We start from the raw sequence: 14487 nt of genomic DNA on the forward strand, positions 1-14487 counted from the left end.
GGAGGTTTTTGCCCAATATGTCACAATACATGGCCCCATTCATCCTCTCCTTAATACAGTGCAGTCGTCCTGTCCCCTGTGCAGAAAAACACCCCCAGAGCATGATGCTTCCAGCCCCATGCTTCACTGTAGGTATGGTATTATTGGGATGATACTCATCATTCTTCTTCCTCCAAACACGGCGAATGGAGTTAAGACCAAAAAGTTCTACTTTGGTCTCATCTGACCACAGGACTTTCTCCCATGACTCCTCTGCATCATCTAGATGATCCCTGGCTAACTTCAAACGGGCCTGAACGTGGGCTGACTTAAGCAGGGGAACCTTCGAGTGCGATGCAAGATTTTAATCCATGACGTCTTAGTGTATTAATAATAGTGCCTTGAAAACGATGGTCCCGGCTCTCTTCACGACATTGACCAGCTCCTCCCGTGTAATTCTGGGCTGATTTTTCACCAATCTTAGCATCATTGATACCCCATGTATCTACTTAGACTTTGGCTGATTGTGGGGTGCACAGGTGTCTTTATGACAGCTAACGACCTCAAACAGGTGCTACTTATTCAGAAATAAATTGTTAAAAAATCATACAATGTGATTTCTGGATTTTTCTTTTTAGATTCTGTCTCTCACAGTGTAAATGCACCTGTGCTGAAAATTGTAGACCCCTCAATAATTTCTAAGTAAGAGAACCTGCAAAATCACAGCGGGATCAAATACTTATTGACCTCACTATATATATATATATATATATATATATATATATATATATATATATATATATATATATTTATTTATTTGCTTTAAGAACTGTAATCGAATAGGAAAAACATTGGTGGCATCAAGTCAACATTTTAAATTAAATAAACCCTAACTCCAACCAATAATGCCTATTAATTATCAGCCCAATTTTTTAATTATGTTATATAATTATTATATATTATACAATATATATATGTAATATAGTTTGCACTATAAATTTAGATCTTGTTCGATGTTCATCAAAGTAGTAGTAATCTATATTTCATACCTACAAGCCTTCCTTCATTAAATTACGTTTAAGCATCTTGGAGACACTCTTAAGTGAATTACAAAAGAAGGGGGAAGTGTACAGTATACAGGAATCAAAGTTTGGAAATTTCTTCCGTTACAGATTGCAAACTACAGTGAATATCCAATAGTTCACCCTGGCTACTGCACGTAATTATGCCTCTCTACCGCAATATACTAACTGCAGTTTGCCTCAACTGCAAATGACATCAGTGGGCTCTCTAAGCTCTTTAGGTTTCATAATAGGCTGTTTATATCTAACGCTGCTCTTGCTCCCCTGCTGAGACTGACTCCTAGTGTACTAGAAGTGTCAAAGCACATCATGTGTCATCTCAGTCTTTTAACCAATGCTGGTAGAGTCGAGTTTTTTTTGTTTTTTTTTGAAAGATGTGTGTAGGTGTTGTATTAATCCTTTAAGTATTAGACTAAGAAAGAAAAGATGCCTGATGGAGAATGTAAAAGGGATGCAAAGATTGAAGAAGGAAGAGAGAGAGAGCGAGAGAGAGGATGGATGAAGTGAGAGTGGCAGGGCAGGTGCAGAGGGGAATACCGCAGTTTGTTCTCATCAAGCAACCACCCCAGCTTTGACTCCACGCCAACCTAGCCTCTTTGAAAAGAGTTCGAAAATAAATGAGAGACATGAAGGAGAAGCCTGAATAGATTAAAATCAATACATCTACCCTGCCTCATATTTTTATTCATTATTAATCCAGGGCCAGCACTGGTCTCACAAGGGGGATATCAGAAATATCTGATATGCTGGCAGGCTTTTCTAGTGCAGGCTGTTTTGGTTGAGCGAAAGGGGGTTGGCGTGTGCCACATATTCCCTAGACGGATTAAGCTTGGCTCACACTGTACAATGGAGGCAGTCTATTAGTGCATTCACAGAGTCAAACTGTAGGAAGAGCCCTTGGGAAAGGCCGTATGCCACTCGGAACCAGTCAAAGCTTTTTACTGCACGGTGCATTGCCTGGCTGCTATAATCACAAACTGGATAGATTTGCCGGGTTCAACAGTAAAACAACACTAATTTGATCATGTATCCAGTATATTAAAGGAAAAAAAAACAACAACAACAATCCAATGTTTTCATCCAAAAACATATTACTGTCTGGATCAGATGAGGTTGAGGTGTCTGGCTCCTCACTACTGTCACCTCCCTAGAGCAGGAGAGCTACTGTAGACCTGGATTCCTTTAACGCCGCTTTGAAACAATGAAAGTGATTTTGTGGTTTTATTTGAAACCTAACATGGTTGAAAGATATAGATTAAACGTGTTCTTGGGTTAATATGTGAATGAATGGGCGGTGTTCTTGTCACCGGGTATAGCCAGAAAAGAAGGAGCTGTCATTTAGGAGGCAATTTTAATAACAAATCACGAGCACCATGAGGCATATTGTGGTTATCTATTATCATAAAGACAGACAGATGATAAACCTGCAGGTGCAGGATAATCCGACAGGAAAACAGAGGGGTGAGAACGAGAGGCAGACAAAATGGTCAGCAACAAATAAAGAGAAACCAGGACACAGCTAAAAGGGTAAATGTGAAGCATCCAAAACAATTGAATCACTTGTTGTTTAACTGTTAACCGTAATGTACATTCAGTGTGCGTAAAGAATGGAATGAAAGGGGTTTTAAAAATCATAGAAATTATTTAATTATTAATCAATTGATTAATTACTCTGTTGATTCAAAGTGATTAGTCAAATGTTTATTGTCATGGAATGAATTTTACTCGTTAGAATTTTGTCCAGTCAATTAGGTTTACTTAATTAAAGTTTAATCAGATCCTTAACTATATCTTAACATATAACACCTTATGGTTGATTAACATAAAATTAGAGCATGGATACAAATGTCAAACCTATTTACATTTTAAATGGTTTAACATACCTAAGCATGATGGAGGAGTTATAGTTAAACTCATTTTAATTAATTAATTGACTATTACCTTGATGGGAACCTGTTTGTAATTATGTCTATAAATCTTACATTGCTGTGCTATAGAAGACATGCATTAAAAAAAAAAAAAAAGCTCTCTAATACCCAAAAGCACTAGACAGTGCATCAGGCACAAGGGCACTGAAATCAATACCATACTCTTTACTCTTTCAGACCCGACACCTCACTCGGCCCAAGTGTCAACACATAAACAAGAGAGGGACTGCATTAGCTTTCACGGAGCTGGATTTAACCCAAGCCACAAAACCACAGGTTAGGTCCTTCGCTAGAAGATTGATTTACTGAGCAAAAAAGCCTGCGCAGAGTAATTAAATTTCAAATTCATAACTCTAATTAACCAGTGAGCCACCACTCGGAGAGCTGCTTTATGAAACCGAAGATTAGTGGATTTGAGATCCATCTAATATTAAAGAATTATTCAAGCGATAAGGGCTTTAGGTATTACACACATGCCACAGACGGCTATTAATCCGACAGTTTTGCTGCGCCGATATTCAAATGTTCCCCCTTTCTTGTTTTCTTTGAAAATCCGAGCTGAATCAGAGACTACAAAAGGAGTCAGAGGTGGATGAACAGAATGAGTAACGGGCAGGAAAAAAAAGAGAGCCTAAGCCGGAATTACAGTGAGCGCTGCACACTAATCCTGGATGAGCAAAATAGACTGGAGTCTGTCTTATCAAGATCAGAGATAGATACAAAAAGGTGGAATGAGGCAGGGAAGGCATGAGTAAGCCTGATTAAGTTGGAATAAGCCTGAATAAGGAAGGTGTGGAGTGCAAGTGTGGGCACGGGGATCAGGGCTGAGACATTGTGCCATGCATTATGGAGGAGACAGATGCTTAAATGCATAGGGTATGACTGCTCTGCCAGCGAGAGGAACTCAGACACTCAGCCATCCAGAGTGCACAGTGATGCATGAATTGAATATGCAAAGTCATATAGTCTGATGGCTAGATCAGACATGGAAGGAAGATCAGGTATGCAGAGCATCAGCCAAGGCCAGTCCAGGCTTAAGATTTAAAGATAAATAAAAAAGTGCTCACTACAGTCATTCTTTCTTTTATTCTGGCATATGAGCACACATAGGGCAGAGTTATTATAGTCAGACGTTAAACTGGCATTTAGGACATGTGGGAGCGCGCTAGGTTTGTTATACAGTAGGTGACAACTTAAACTATCCAAAGTTTCTATTTGTAGTGTTCCTTCTTTCTTGGTTTTGGCATCAAAATATATTTTCAGTGATAAATTTCATTTTTCAACATTCACGATTAAATGCATATACACCATATGACAAATTTATACATTTCATAATTTAGAAATTAAATCATTGTAAATCTGTATTCAGAAATCATTGTATTCATTCATGCGACAATATTATTATTTTATGATGTTCTTCTAAGTTACATTTAATCAAATTATATCAGCTCAGAGCATCTTCAGATTTTTGCAAAGAAAAGCATATTCTTACAGCCCTGCACTAGTGCTGGGGTTTAGCATCATCCCTTTAGACCAACAACTGAAAATCTAACCCACGACACCACCACTGCCCATAATTAAGTTTACAGTGATGTTAGACATGAAGATAATTTATCCACTAGTTTAACTTGTCATGTGATTAGCCAAATAAAGAGCCATTATGTACATGTAAATGCTTTATGACAGCAGGTTCAATGTGTGCTGGGTGCATTTATTTAGTCTTCTATAAAAGATAAAAAAAAAACTTTACATCTTCAAAAACTAATTTAAAAAAGTGCTTAAAATATCTTTCGGGAAAAAATAAATACAATTAGAGTAAACAAATTAAAACTTTCTGTACTTTTTGCTAATTATAATATAATAAAACACCTTATATATATCGGGTATTTTTATATTTCATAATTAGCAAAAAGTACTATAAAAAGTTTCATTTTAATTAATCGGTTGGTTGTAACTTATGATCAGGCCAGTGAAGTCGGTTCTAATAACATTGAAGACATTACAGACAATACTTTAAAATCCAGCCCAAACAGCACACAGGAACAGACAAAACATGAACAATACATCAAACAGATACCGCTCACTACTGATGCACTACGACTACAGTGACATGAAAAGGCACACTGCCACTCACACACACGCAGACACGAACAAACAAACTTGAAAAGCACCCACACACTCCATCATCTGATCTGAAGGACAGAAACTCTTCAGCTGTGCTCTTGAAGGTAGATGGTGTGTGCCTGAGTGTTTGTGTTCAAACAGATCATTATCATGTAATAATTATCCATTACACACACTCACCCTCTCCCCGTGAGCCACTTCACTAAGCCATGTGTATACCAAGAGAATGATAATGTCTATCGCACCCTCACCTATTGATATATCTCTGAAACACACACTCTCTGAAACTTCCACCTCTTTCTAAACTTTTCATTTTTTTGACCTTCCATTCACCTCCATCCTTTAACTTGTGTCTAGAATCTAGCGATGTTTATGGACACATATTTGTGCATGTTGTTATATTTAAACATGCCAATGCCGATAATAATCATTTATATAATATAATATAATAATAATAATAATAATAATAATAATAATAATAATAAAGATGATGATAATGATGATGATGCTTACTGGAATAGACATGTTTAAATAAAACAAATGCTGCTTATTATTGCTTTTTTTTTTGTTGCAAAAAGACAACTCACATGGCATAACATTTCGAGAGAGAGGAAGACGTTTAATGGAAGCCTCATTTCTGGTCCTAAAATAACTCCAAAACAGTCAAATTTATTCAATTATACTAAAAAAAATTACTTCAACAACAAAACTAAGGATGTGTAGAGTAAAAAGGAAATCTAAATCCATTCTTTGAATGCAAGTGGATTAGTCTGTGAGGCATGTCTAGCATTTTAATCCATTTGAAATAGATCCTCTGTTGAGTTCCACATAGACCCCCTTAAAGGTTCCCACAAAGGGACAAAGAAATCATTAGGGAGGTAAATAAATACCTTTTTCACATGCTTAACAACATGATTTCCTCCAGGTTCTCCGGTTTCCACCTACAGTCCAGATACATGCAGGTTAGGCTAATTGCCGTTCCCAAATTGCCCGTAGTGTGTGAATGCACATGGGAATGTTGACAGGAGGGAGGTTCTACCAGGGCTGTAAAAATGGGAATAAATACAATGGTCATCATTTGCTTCTAAGGTCCCTAGTTGGAGGGTCCTAGACGGAAGGAATAACATGATATGTCTAGATGCTGTATATCAGAATTCCCCCCCGTATTCACATATAATAGATTTGACTACTTTTTAAATCAAGCAAATTAGTATTGTTTTTTTTCTGTACTTCGGACAGTTTGGCTCCGTCTTGTCTGATGAAAGACTTTTTCATTGCTCATTTTTTACAGACATACTACATCATCATTCAAACACGCACACACACTCTCTCTGTCACTCTCTCTCTCTCTCTATCTCTCTTGGTACAAGCTATGGGCATTGGAGGTTGTATAAATACATTATAATGGAGTAGGCGAGAGAACTTTATTGTTGCTGAGACAATATTTGTGGTATGTAAAGCTAATTTATGTCTCTTTTTCTCTAATTTTTTTTTCTTCTTTCATATCAACCAAACCATATTTTTATCCCCTCATTTTCTTCCCCTCCTACACTTTCTCTTACCATTTAAATCAACCCTATCCACCAATTCCCTGATGCCTCCCATCCCCAACCTCTTTTTCTTTAGTTGGTTTTGGCACAGGAAGATCGCCGCTCCTCTTCACTGAGTCCTAAATCCTCCCCTCTTGCCGAACCATCGAAGACTCTGAGTGTCCTGGGTGGCCAGGGCTCCGTTTCCCCCCTCAGCCGGTGGGTGCTGCACAGCCGCAGTCGAGCAGCCAATGCTTCAGCGCTAGAGCTACCCTACCGCTCACCTGTACCCTTCTCCAAACAAGAATTTTGGGAGATGCTGGGCAGTGACCTCCTCAAGCCTGATACCAGTTCTGATGACGATGCCTCAGCAAGCTCTCGTGTCAAGCGCCGTCCCATTGTCAAGACAGGCAAGTTTAAAAAGATGTTTGGTTGGGGTGACTTCTACTCCAACATCAAGACGGTGCGTCTCAACCTGCTCATCACCGGCAAGATCGTGGACCACGGTAATGGGACGTTCAGCGTCTACTTCCGCCACAATTCCACAGGCCAGGGAAACATCTCTGTCAGCCTGGTACCACCCGTGAAGGCAGTGGAATTCGACTTGGAGCGCCAGAGTGTGGTCTACCCTAAGGACTCGAAGATCTTTAACTGCCGCGTGGATTACGAGAAGGTGGACCGCAGCAAGCGCACCTCACTGTGCAACTATGACCCATCCAAGACCTGCTTCCAGGAGCAGACCCAGAGCCACGTATCCTGGATCTGCTCCAAGCCCTTCAAGGTCATCTGCATCTACATCTCCTTCTACAGCACAGACTACCGGCTAGTGCAGAAGGTCTGTCCGGACTACAACTACCACAACGAGATGCCCTACCTTCCCTCTGGATAGAAAGGAATGGGGACAGGAAGCAGAAAGACAGGGATGGGGTTCGAGAAGAAGTGAGATTCAGTACAACCAAGGAGGAAGGGATAAGGAGAAAAGAGCATGAATGAATAAAGAGATTGAAAGTGTTGACGTGGGAGGTGTGGGTATATTTTAAGTTGTATAAAAGCTTTCTTCAGGGTGTATAAGGGACCATTTAGGAAAATCCTACCTGTTTGGAAAAGACCTCTTTGCAAACTGAGCATTTTTCCATGGATTGTGTTTGATCATCTGTAATATTCCTAAGGTGAATGTAAGGCATTTTGCTCCTGTGATAAATGTCTTCAAAGAAACTCTATGAGAAAAAAAAAAACCCTGACAAATCTGACTGCAAAGCTCAACATATGCAAATCAACCTCTCTAGTGCAGGTACTGTATGTGAGTGAGAGCAAGAGCACACTAACATGAGGCTTTGGTGACAGGCAACCCCCACCGGTGTGCTTTTTATGCATCATCGGGCGTACATCAGGGCAAGGTGACATACATATCTGAGAAATCATAAAACAAAGAACAATTACTATGTTGATTTCAATACGCCTACTATGCAGATGCTAGGGGTGGTGGTTCAGGTTCCTGAGGACAAAAGAAGTCTACAGTATATTTTCAGAGCATAATTCAGGTTGAACTCTCCAGAACAGCCAACAACCACATACACCCATGACCTCTGGGTAAGTTTTCTCGAAGGAAAAGAGAAAGAAGGAAAGAAACGATTAAGTGAATAATGCAAAGAAAGGTGAAAGAGCGAAGAGGCTAAAGTGAGAGAGGGTTTAGGACGCTTTTTAATTAAAAGTGAAATAGAGAGAGATGTTGAGTATGAATTGCCGCATCCGCTCAATTGTTCTAGCCATATGAGACGGGGGAAAAAGATTACATTTTGTTGCTGACAGGACTCCTGATTTCTCAGCATGATAAGTTACCCACTGAATGCAAGATTGCTCTATTCTTTTCTGCTAGAGTCAGCCTGTAATCTGTGATTAAAAAGCAGAATACTATGCATAATTTAAGACTTATTTAAAGACATCGTTAAATGGATTGGATAGATTCAGATATTCATTCGCCCTGGAAAATCTTGTGACAGGCCAAATTACTGCATTAGACGAATCGGCAGGCAGCTTGACCTTCAACAGCTTTGCGATTTAATAACCAGTTCTGGTTAAAAAGATGTTGTCATAAACAGATTAGCTTTAATAGCGGGTGAGGAGGTCAGAAGGATGACAGCAAAATGGACAGACATGCTGTAGTGACGTGAAATGCATTCGTGACGGTCAGGACATTGACATATAGTAAAGATTGGAAAGTTCGCCAAGAGGGTTGTTATAACACCAAGTAATCACGTGGATGAATTACAATATCGTTCCGAAAAGCATTATGCTATTTCACGCAATGGAAGGTATTAAAAATACAGAAGAATCTTTTTAGGGTTTTATAACCAAAAGCATATCTTGCCTAAAGAGAAACCTAGCATGGTGTATCCCCCTCAGGCCTGCACATTAGCATTGATATAAACGCAGAAGCATCCCAAACTTTACAACTATTTATACTCAGCTATGAAGCCCCGTTCGCATTTCATTAATCTCACTCTACCTCCTCTTCCTTCCTACACAGCCTCATTAGGAACTGCTCATTGAGCCATTTTTCAAATGTTCTCTTTGAGCGCTTAAAAAAATGAACTCACTCAAATATAATACCAGTTTTACTACAGCATAAAGTAAAGTCAGGTCATTTCTACATCATAACCCAGACACATGTGCAGAGCTACAGTGTAGACACTAGGCCTGATGGTCTGTGCTGCTCTGCTCCTGAGCTGTGCTGTGGTTGAGTTTAGCATCCCGCATCTTTACACACTAATCCCATCCAGTTAAAATACTTGCTAATCTCAGTATGCAGTATAACTCGACTCGGTTTAACTAGACTGTCATATATTCCAGTTTCCAGAGAAAGATTGTTCCTCCAGTGCTCGTGCATAAGTTCTGCCCTCAAACCCATGGATGTGCATTGCCAAGGCAGCAACCCTTTCCCCTCTCCAGTGCACAAACACAAACAGCCGTTAATTCGCTGCAGTGTAACTATCTCCATTTCAACCACGCTCTAATCTCCTCCAGTTTAATTATATGCTAATGTCCTTCAATTTAACTACATCCTAAGCTCCTTCAGTTTAACTATATACTGATCTCCTGCAGTTTAATTACATTCCATCTCATTCATCTTAACTACATTGCTAATCCCTTACAGTGTAATTACACACTAATCTTCTACAGTGAAACTGCAGTCTAATCTCAGTTCAATAACAATACAACCTTCTCCAGTTTAATACACACTAATGTTATTTCGTTTAATTACATTCTAATTTCCTCCAGTTTAAGTACGTGTTATTTCCCGCCAGTGCAACCGCGAGTAAACCCATCCAGTTTAATTACGTCTAATCTTCTCCTGTATCATTACATGCTAATCTTTTTTTAGTTTAACTACTGTATGTTCTAATCTGCTCCAGTGTAACTACACAGTGTAAAACAAAACAAAAAAAAGAGGTACAATGCGACATGCTCATCGGTTTATTTTACTTTGCTCAGATTTTCACACAGACAGAATTGGTTCTCATGCACTTTTTGGAAACCAAAAGCATATGCTTTGTAATAATTAGGATTTGAACCCATATTTTTTTAAATCCCTAAATGTAATAAAAAAAAAAAATCAAATATATTAATTTAATCAAAATTATGTTTTTGAAAAAAGATGCAGATGCAAAAGAAAGAGGGTCAGAGAAATCTATGTGGGACGTTTTCTTCAGCAAGTAAGCTGAACCAGCTTAATTATTTTACATAATGTAGCATCTGTTTCTTTACTCAGTCTGTTCTCCAAAAAAAAAAAAAAAAACAGATTTTGTCATCGAGCGAGCTGTCGTTCATGGACAGCAATTCAGCAATAGGCCTCAACCGGAGAGTGAGAGGAAAGGATGAACTTGTGCTGTCACGCACTGGTGGGTGTTGCCAACAAAAGGAGAAAAGTTCAAGTGGTGGAATGTGCCAGTTGTCATAGCAACCGGCCCCTGTGAAGTGCGGACGGAGCCTCGGACACTTGGCTCTGAACTGAGTTAGCGTTCAATACAAACTGAAACTGAGCTCTCATGTGGCAGATGGTACTGTCGGTACTATATAAAATATATCATTATATAAATATATAAATACAAATATAAATAAATATATATATATATATATCCTCACAAACCCAGCAGTGGGACTGGATCTATTGTATGGGACACTCAAGTAGATTCTCTAGCTCATTTAAGGTTTGTTTATTTCTCTATATTTTTTACATTGTTTCTTTTCCATGTGCATCATGTTGATGTAGTGTATGGATGATAATGGTGGCATTTATTGTGGTTTTCTGACCTCTGGAAAAAAAAATCAATAAACTAGACAGGTGTGCTGAACTTCCCTTTTGAGTTTAAAGTGCTGAAGCAATTTCTTGGGTATCCAGGCTTATGTGCAAAGGGCCGGTGGTGCCCAGGTTTACATTCTAACCAAGCAAGAAGAAAATCAACTTTTTGAAGACAAATCAGTTAAGTAAACAAGGAAAGTCACGTGAGCAGATAAGATTGGACACGACTGGGCTGAACCGTCTCCACGTCTCAGATCTGTTTTGACAAAAAGGAGTGTATGTCAACAACAAGTGTGTCAGAAATGTAAGAGATGCTCCCTAATCAGGTGCTGTTCTCAAATAGAAGGCTGATTTTTTTTTTTTTAAGGGCAGCCCATTTTGTCCAACCCAACTATAGTCTCGCAACCTTATATCAACTTACATGACTCAATTTATATAATTAGAAAGGATGATTAAGGTTATGTTCAAAGGCAAGATTTGCATCTTTACATTTCCTATAAAACAAAACAACACAGTCACAATTCATCCTAATTGATCAAATTATTTAAATGGTTACAGTTTGATCCAGTACAATATAACACTGATACAGCCAGACAAGACTGTACAGTTTATTCTACATTTTATGGTAAATTATCTACAACTGATTACATACTGTAGATCAGCACAGTGGTGCAAAGGTTAGCTTCGCTATGTTGTTATTCAGAATCCCGCCAGTTCACTCCCGAGCTTCAGGTTCATGTCCGTGTGGAGTTTTGTTTGTTCACCTCATGAGTTTTCTGGCTTCGTTCTGATTCACCGGTTTCCTACCACTTTTAGAAAACATGCACCAGGTTGGTGAATTGGCTACAACAAATTGCCCCTGGGTGTGAAGGAATGTGTAAAGAGGTGAGTAAATGTGTGTTTACATGCAATGAAATTGTCCGGCCATTGTCTGGCATCCCATCCAGGGAATATTCCCACCTAGGTTTCCTGGGACCGGTGACTAAAATGGAATGAGTTTAAAGACTTTTTTTTTTTTTTTATCAAAATTAGAGGTGAGATCACAAATTATGTGCTCTGTTTTTTTCAGCCACTGTGTAAATATTTCATATTTCATTTCCAATATATAAATATTTAATTTCATCCATTCTAGCAAACATAAATGAATGTTAAGCCACTTACAGTTTGCTTACAAATCAGCAAGCAGTGATGTGTAACAGTTTTGACTTATTTGTAATTTTGTTTCTGATGGGAAATCAGATGTCAGTTAGCTGTCGATAAAGTAATGATGTAATGATGCCTCTTGCATTCGGTATGTTCATTGCCATATACAAATTGAAATTCATATACGCACTATGTATCAAGTATCTCTATCTATCTATCTATCTATCTATCTATCTATCTATCTATCTATACACTAATGTTCAAAAGTTAGTGCCCCTCTTTAATCCTATGTTGTTGTTTTTTTGATTGTGTAAAAACATTTACAATTAGATTGTAGCTGGTTTCAGTATTGGGCAAATACAACCTCAGGCAAATAACACCATTTACATTTAGGCATTTGGCAGACACTCTTATACAGAGCGGCTTAGATAAGTGCTTTGTAGTTTCTATCATTGGATAGATCCTTACACTGGGTTACTAACCAAGTACCATCAGTCAAACACCGATTAGCCCAAGCACTAGGGGATTAGCCAAAGTACCGAAGAAACTTATATGTCTTAAGTCGCTGTTTCAAGATCTTATAACTTTTTTCATTGTTCCATTATTTATTTTACAAAAATGAAGCCAAAAAAAAAAAAAACATACAGGCTAAACCAAGTACTCCATTGATGCGATAGCTTGATCTTTATCAGCAATAACTGGAAAAAAATTGTTTCCAGTTAAAACTTTATCAGTCTCTTACATTATCAAGAGGAATTTTGGCCCATTCTTTACAATGTTAATTCAGTTCATTACGGTTTTTGGGCATTCATTTATACACAGCTCTCTTAAGGTCACCCCACAGCATTTCAGTTGTGTTAAGATCTGGCCATTCCAGAACCTTGATTCCTTTATTCTTAAACCATTCTGATGTTAATTTACTGGTGTGCTTCAGATTATTGTCCTGCTGCATGACCCAGTTTCAACCAATATTTAGCTGTTGGGAAGGATGGCCTCACATTTGCCTCTAGTATACTCTGGTATACAGAGGCGTTTATGGTCAACTCAGTGACTTTAAGGTGCCCAGGTCCTGTGGCTGTAAACCAAGCCCAAATTATCACTGGTCCACTGCTGTGCTTGACAATGGGTATAAGGTTCATCATCTAAAAAAGCTGCTTGGGTTTCACCGCACATGGCGGTAGGCATTAAGGCCGAACTCCACTTTGTCCCATTTGTCAATACAACATTGTTCCAGAAGTCTTGTGGTTTGTTCAGATGCAGTTTTGTGAACCTTTGCCATGCTTCCAGTTCTTTTTAGACACAAGAAATTTTCTCCTGGCAAGCCATCCAAACAAACTGTACTCGTTCAATCCTTTTCTAATTGTGCTGTCATGGACATTTAACATACTTAGTAAAGCCTGTAGGGTCTGACATATAGCTCTTGGGGCTTTTTGTATTTTTTCGAAACATTGTATGGTTGGACCTTCGGGTGAATGTGCTGTGACGTTCACTCGTAGCAACTATCTGGAATGCTTTCCACTTGTGAATAATCTTTATTACTGTAGAATATTGAACTACAAATTGCTTGGAAATTGTTTTACAAGCCTTCCAGACTACACCTGAATGTTCCAGACCAGCAAACTGCCAAAACTTGTGCTTTTACAGAGGTCTGAACACCTGCTGATCACCAATTAATCAAGGTCTCAACTTTCCCTTTTAGGTTCTGTGAAATCAATGAGGAGATACTTGTATGGGCCACTTTTTAAATTATTTTGGCTTAATTTTTGTTAAATAAATAATGGCATGGTGAAAAAAGTGGGGTTTTTTTAGTCTGAGTTTGTATTTGCCTAATACTAAGACCAACTACTGTATATATACCAATTTGGACATGCATTCTTATTCAACAAAAATGTGAATTTTTATAGCACAGAATATGTTTTATATTTTCAATTCTTCAAAGTTGCCATCTTTGCTTTGATGACAGCTTTGCTACTTTTGGCATTTTTTCAGTCAGCCTCATGAGGTAGTCACCTGAAATGGTTTTCTTGAAGAAGTTCTCAGAGGTGTTGAGTACTCGGTGGCTGTACTCATTCCAAACTATCTCAACTGGTTTTAGATTGAGTGTTTACAGTAGGTCACATCTTCTGATGCAGCACTCCATCACTCTCCTTCTTGGATAGATAGCACTAACCTAACCTAGAGGTGTATTTGGGGTCATTATCCTGTTGAAAAACAAATGAAGTTCTGGTTTGCAAACCATATGCAATGGCACATACTTATTGTACAATATGTTTTGGTGCCACGCTGGTTAAGTGCACAGTCAGTTTTGACTAAGTCACCAAATGTGTCACCAGCAAAGCACCCCCACACCATCACACCTTCTCCTCCAGGCTTCACAGGGGGAACCACACTTTCAGGAAACA

The 14487-nt window shown here is 38.6% G+C and overlaps 1 protein-coding gene across 1 annotated transcript in view; it reads left to right on the plus strand.

Annotated features, from left to right (window-relative positions):
• The window catches only part of LOC128544125 (neurexophilin-1), a 32163-nt gene extending 21914 nt beyond the window's left edge, over positions 1–10249 (plus strand). The window contains exon 2 of the mRNA XM_053514102.1: positions 6740–10249. Within this exon, the coding sequence (XP_053370077.1) occupies positions 6740–7531 (792 nt within the window). The 3' untranslated portion in view covers positions 7532–10249. The remainder of the gene's footprint in view (positions 1–6739) is intronic.
• Positions 10250–14487: the final 4238 nt, after the last annotated feature.

This window comes from Clarias gariepinus, chromosome 16, assembly GCF_024256425.1.
Source record: "Clarias gariepinus isolate MV-2021 ecotype Netherlands chromosome 16, CGAR_prim_01v2, whole genome shotgun sequence".
NCBI classification, from domain to species: Eukaryota; Metazoa; Chordata; class Actinopteri; order Siluriformes; family Clariidae; genus Clarias; species Clarias gariepinus.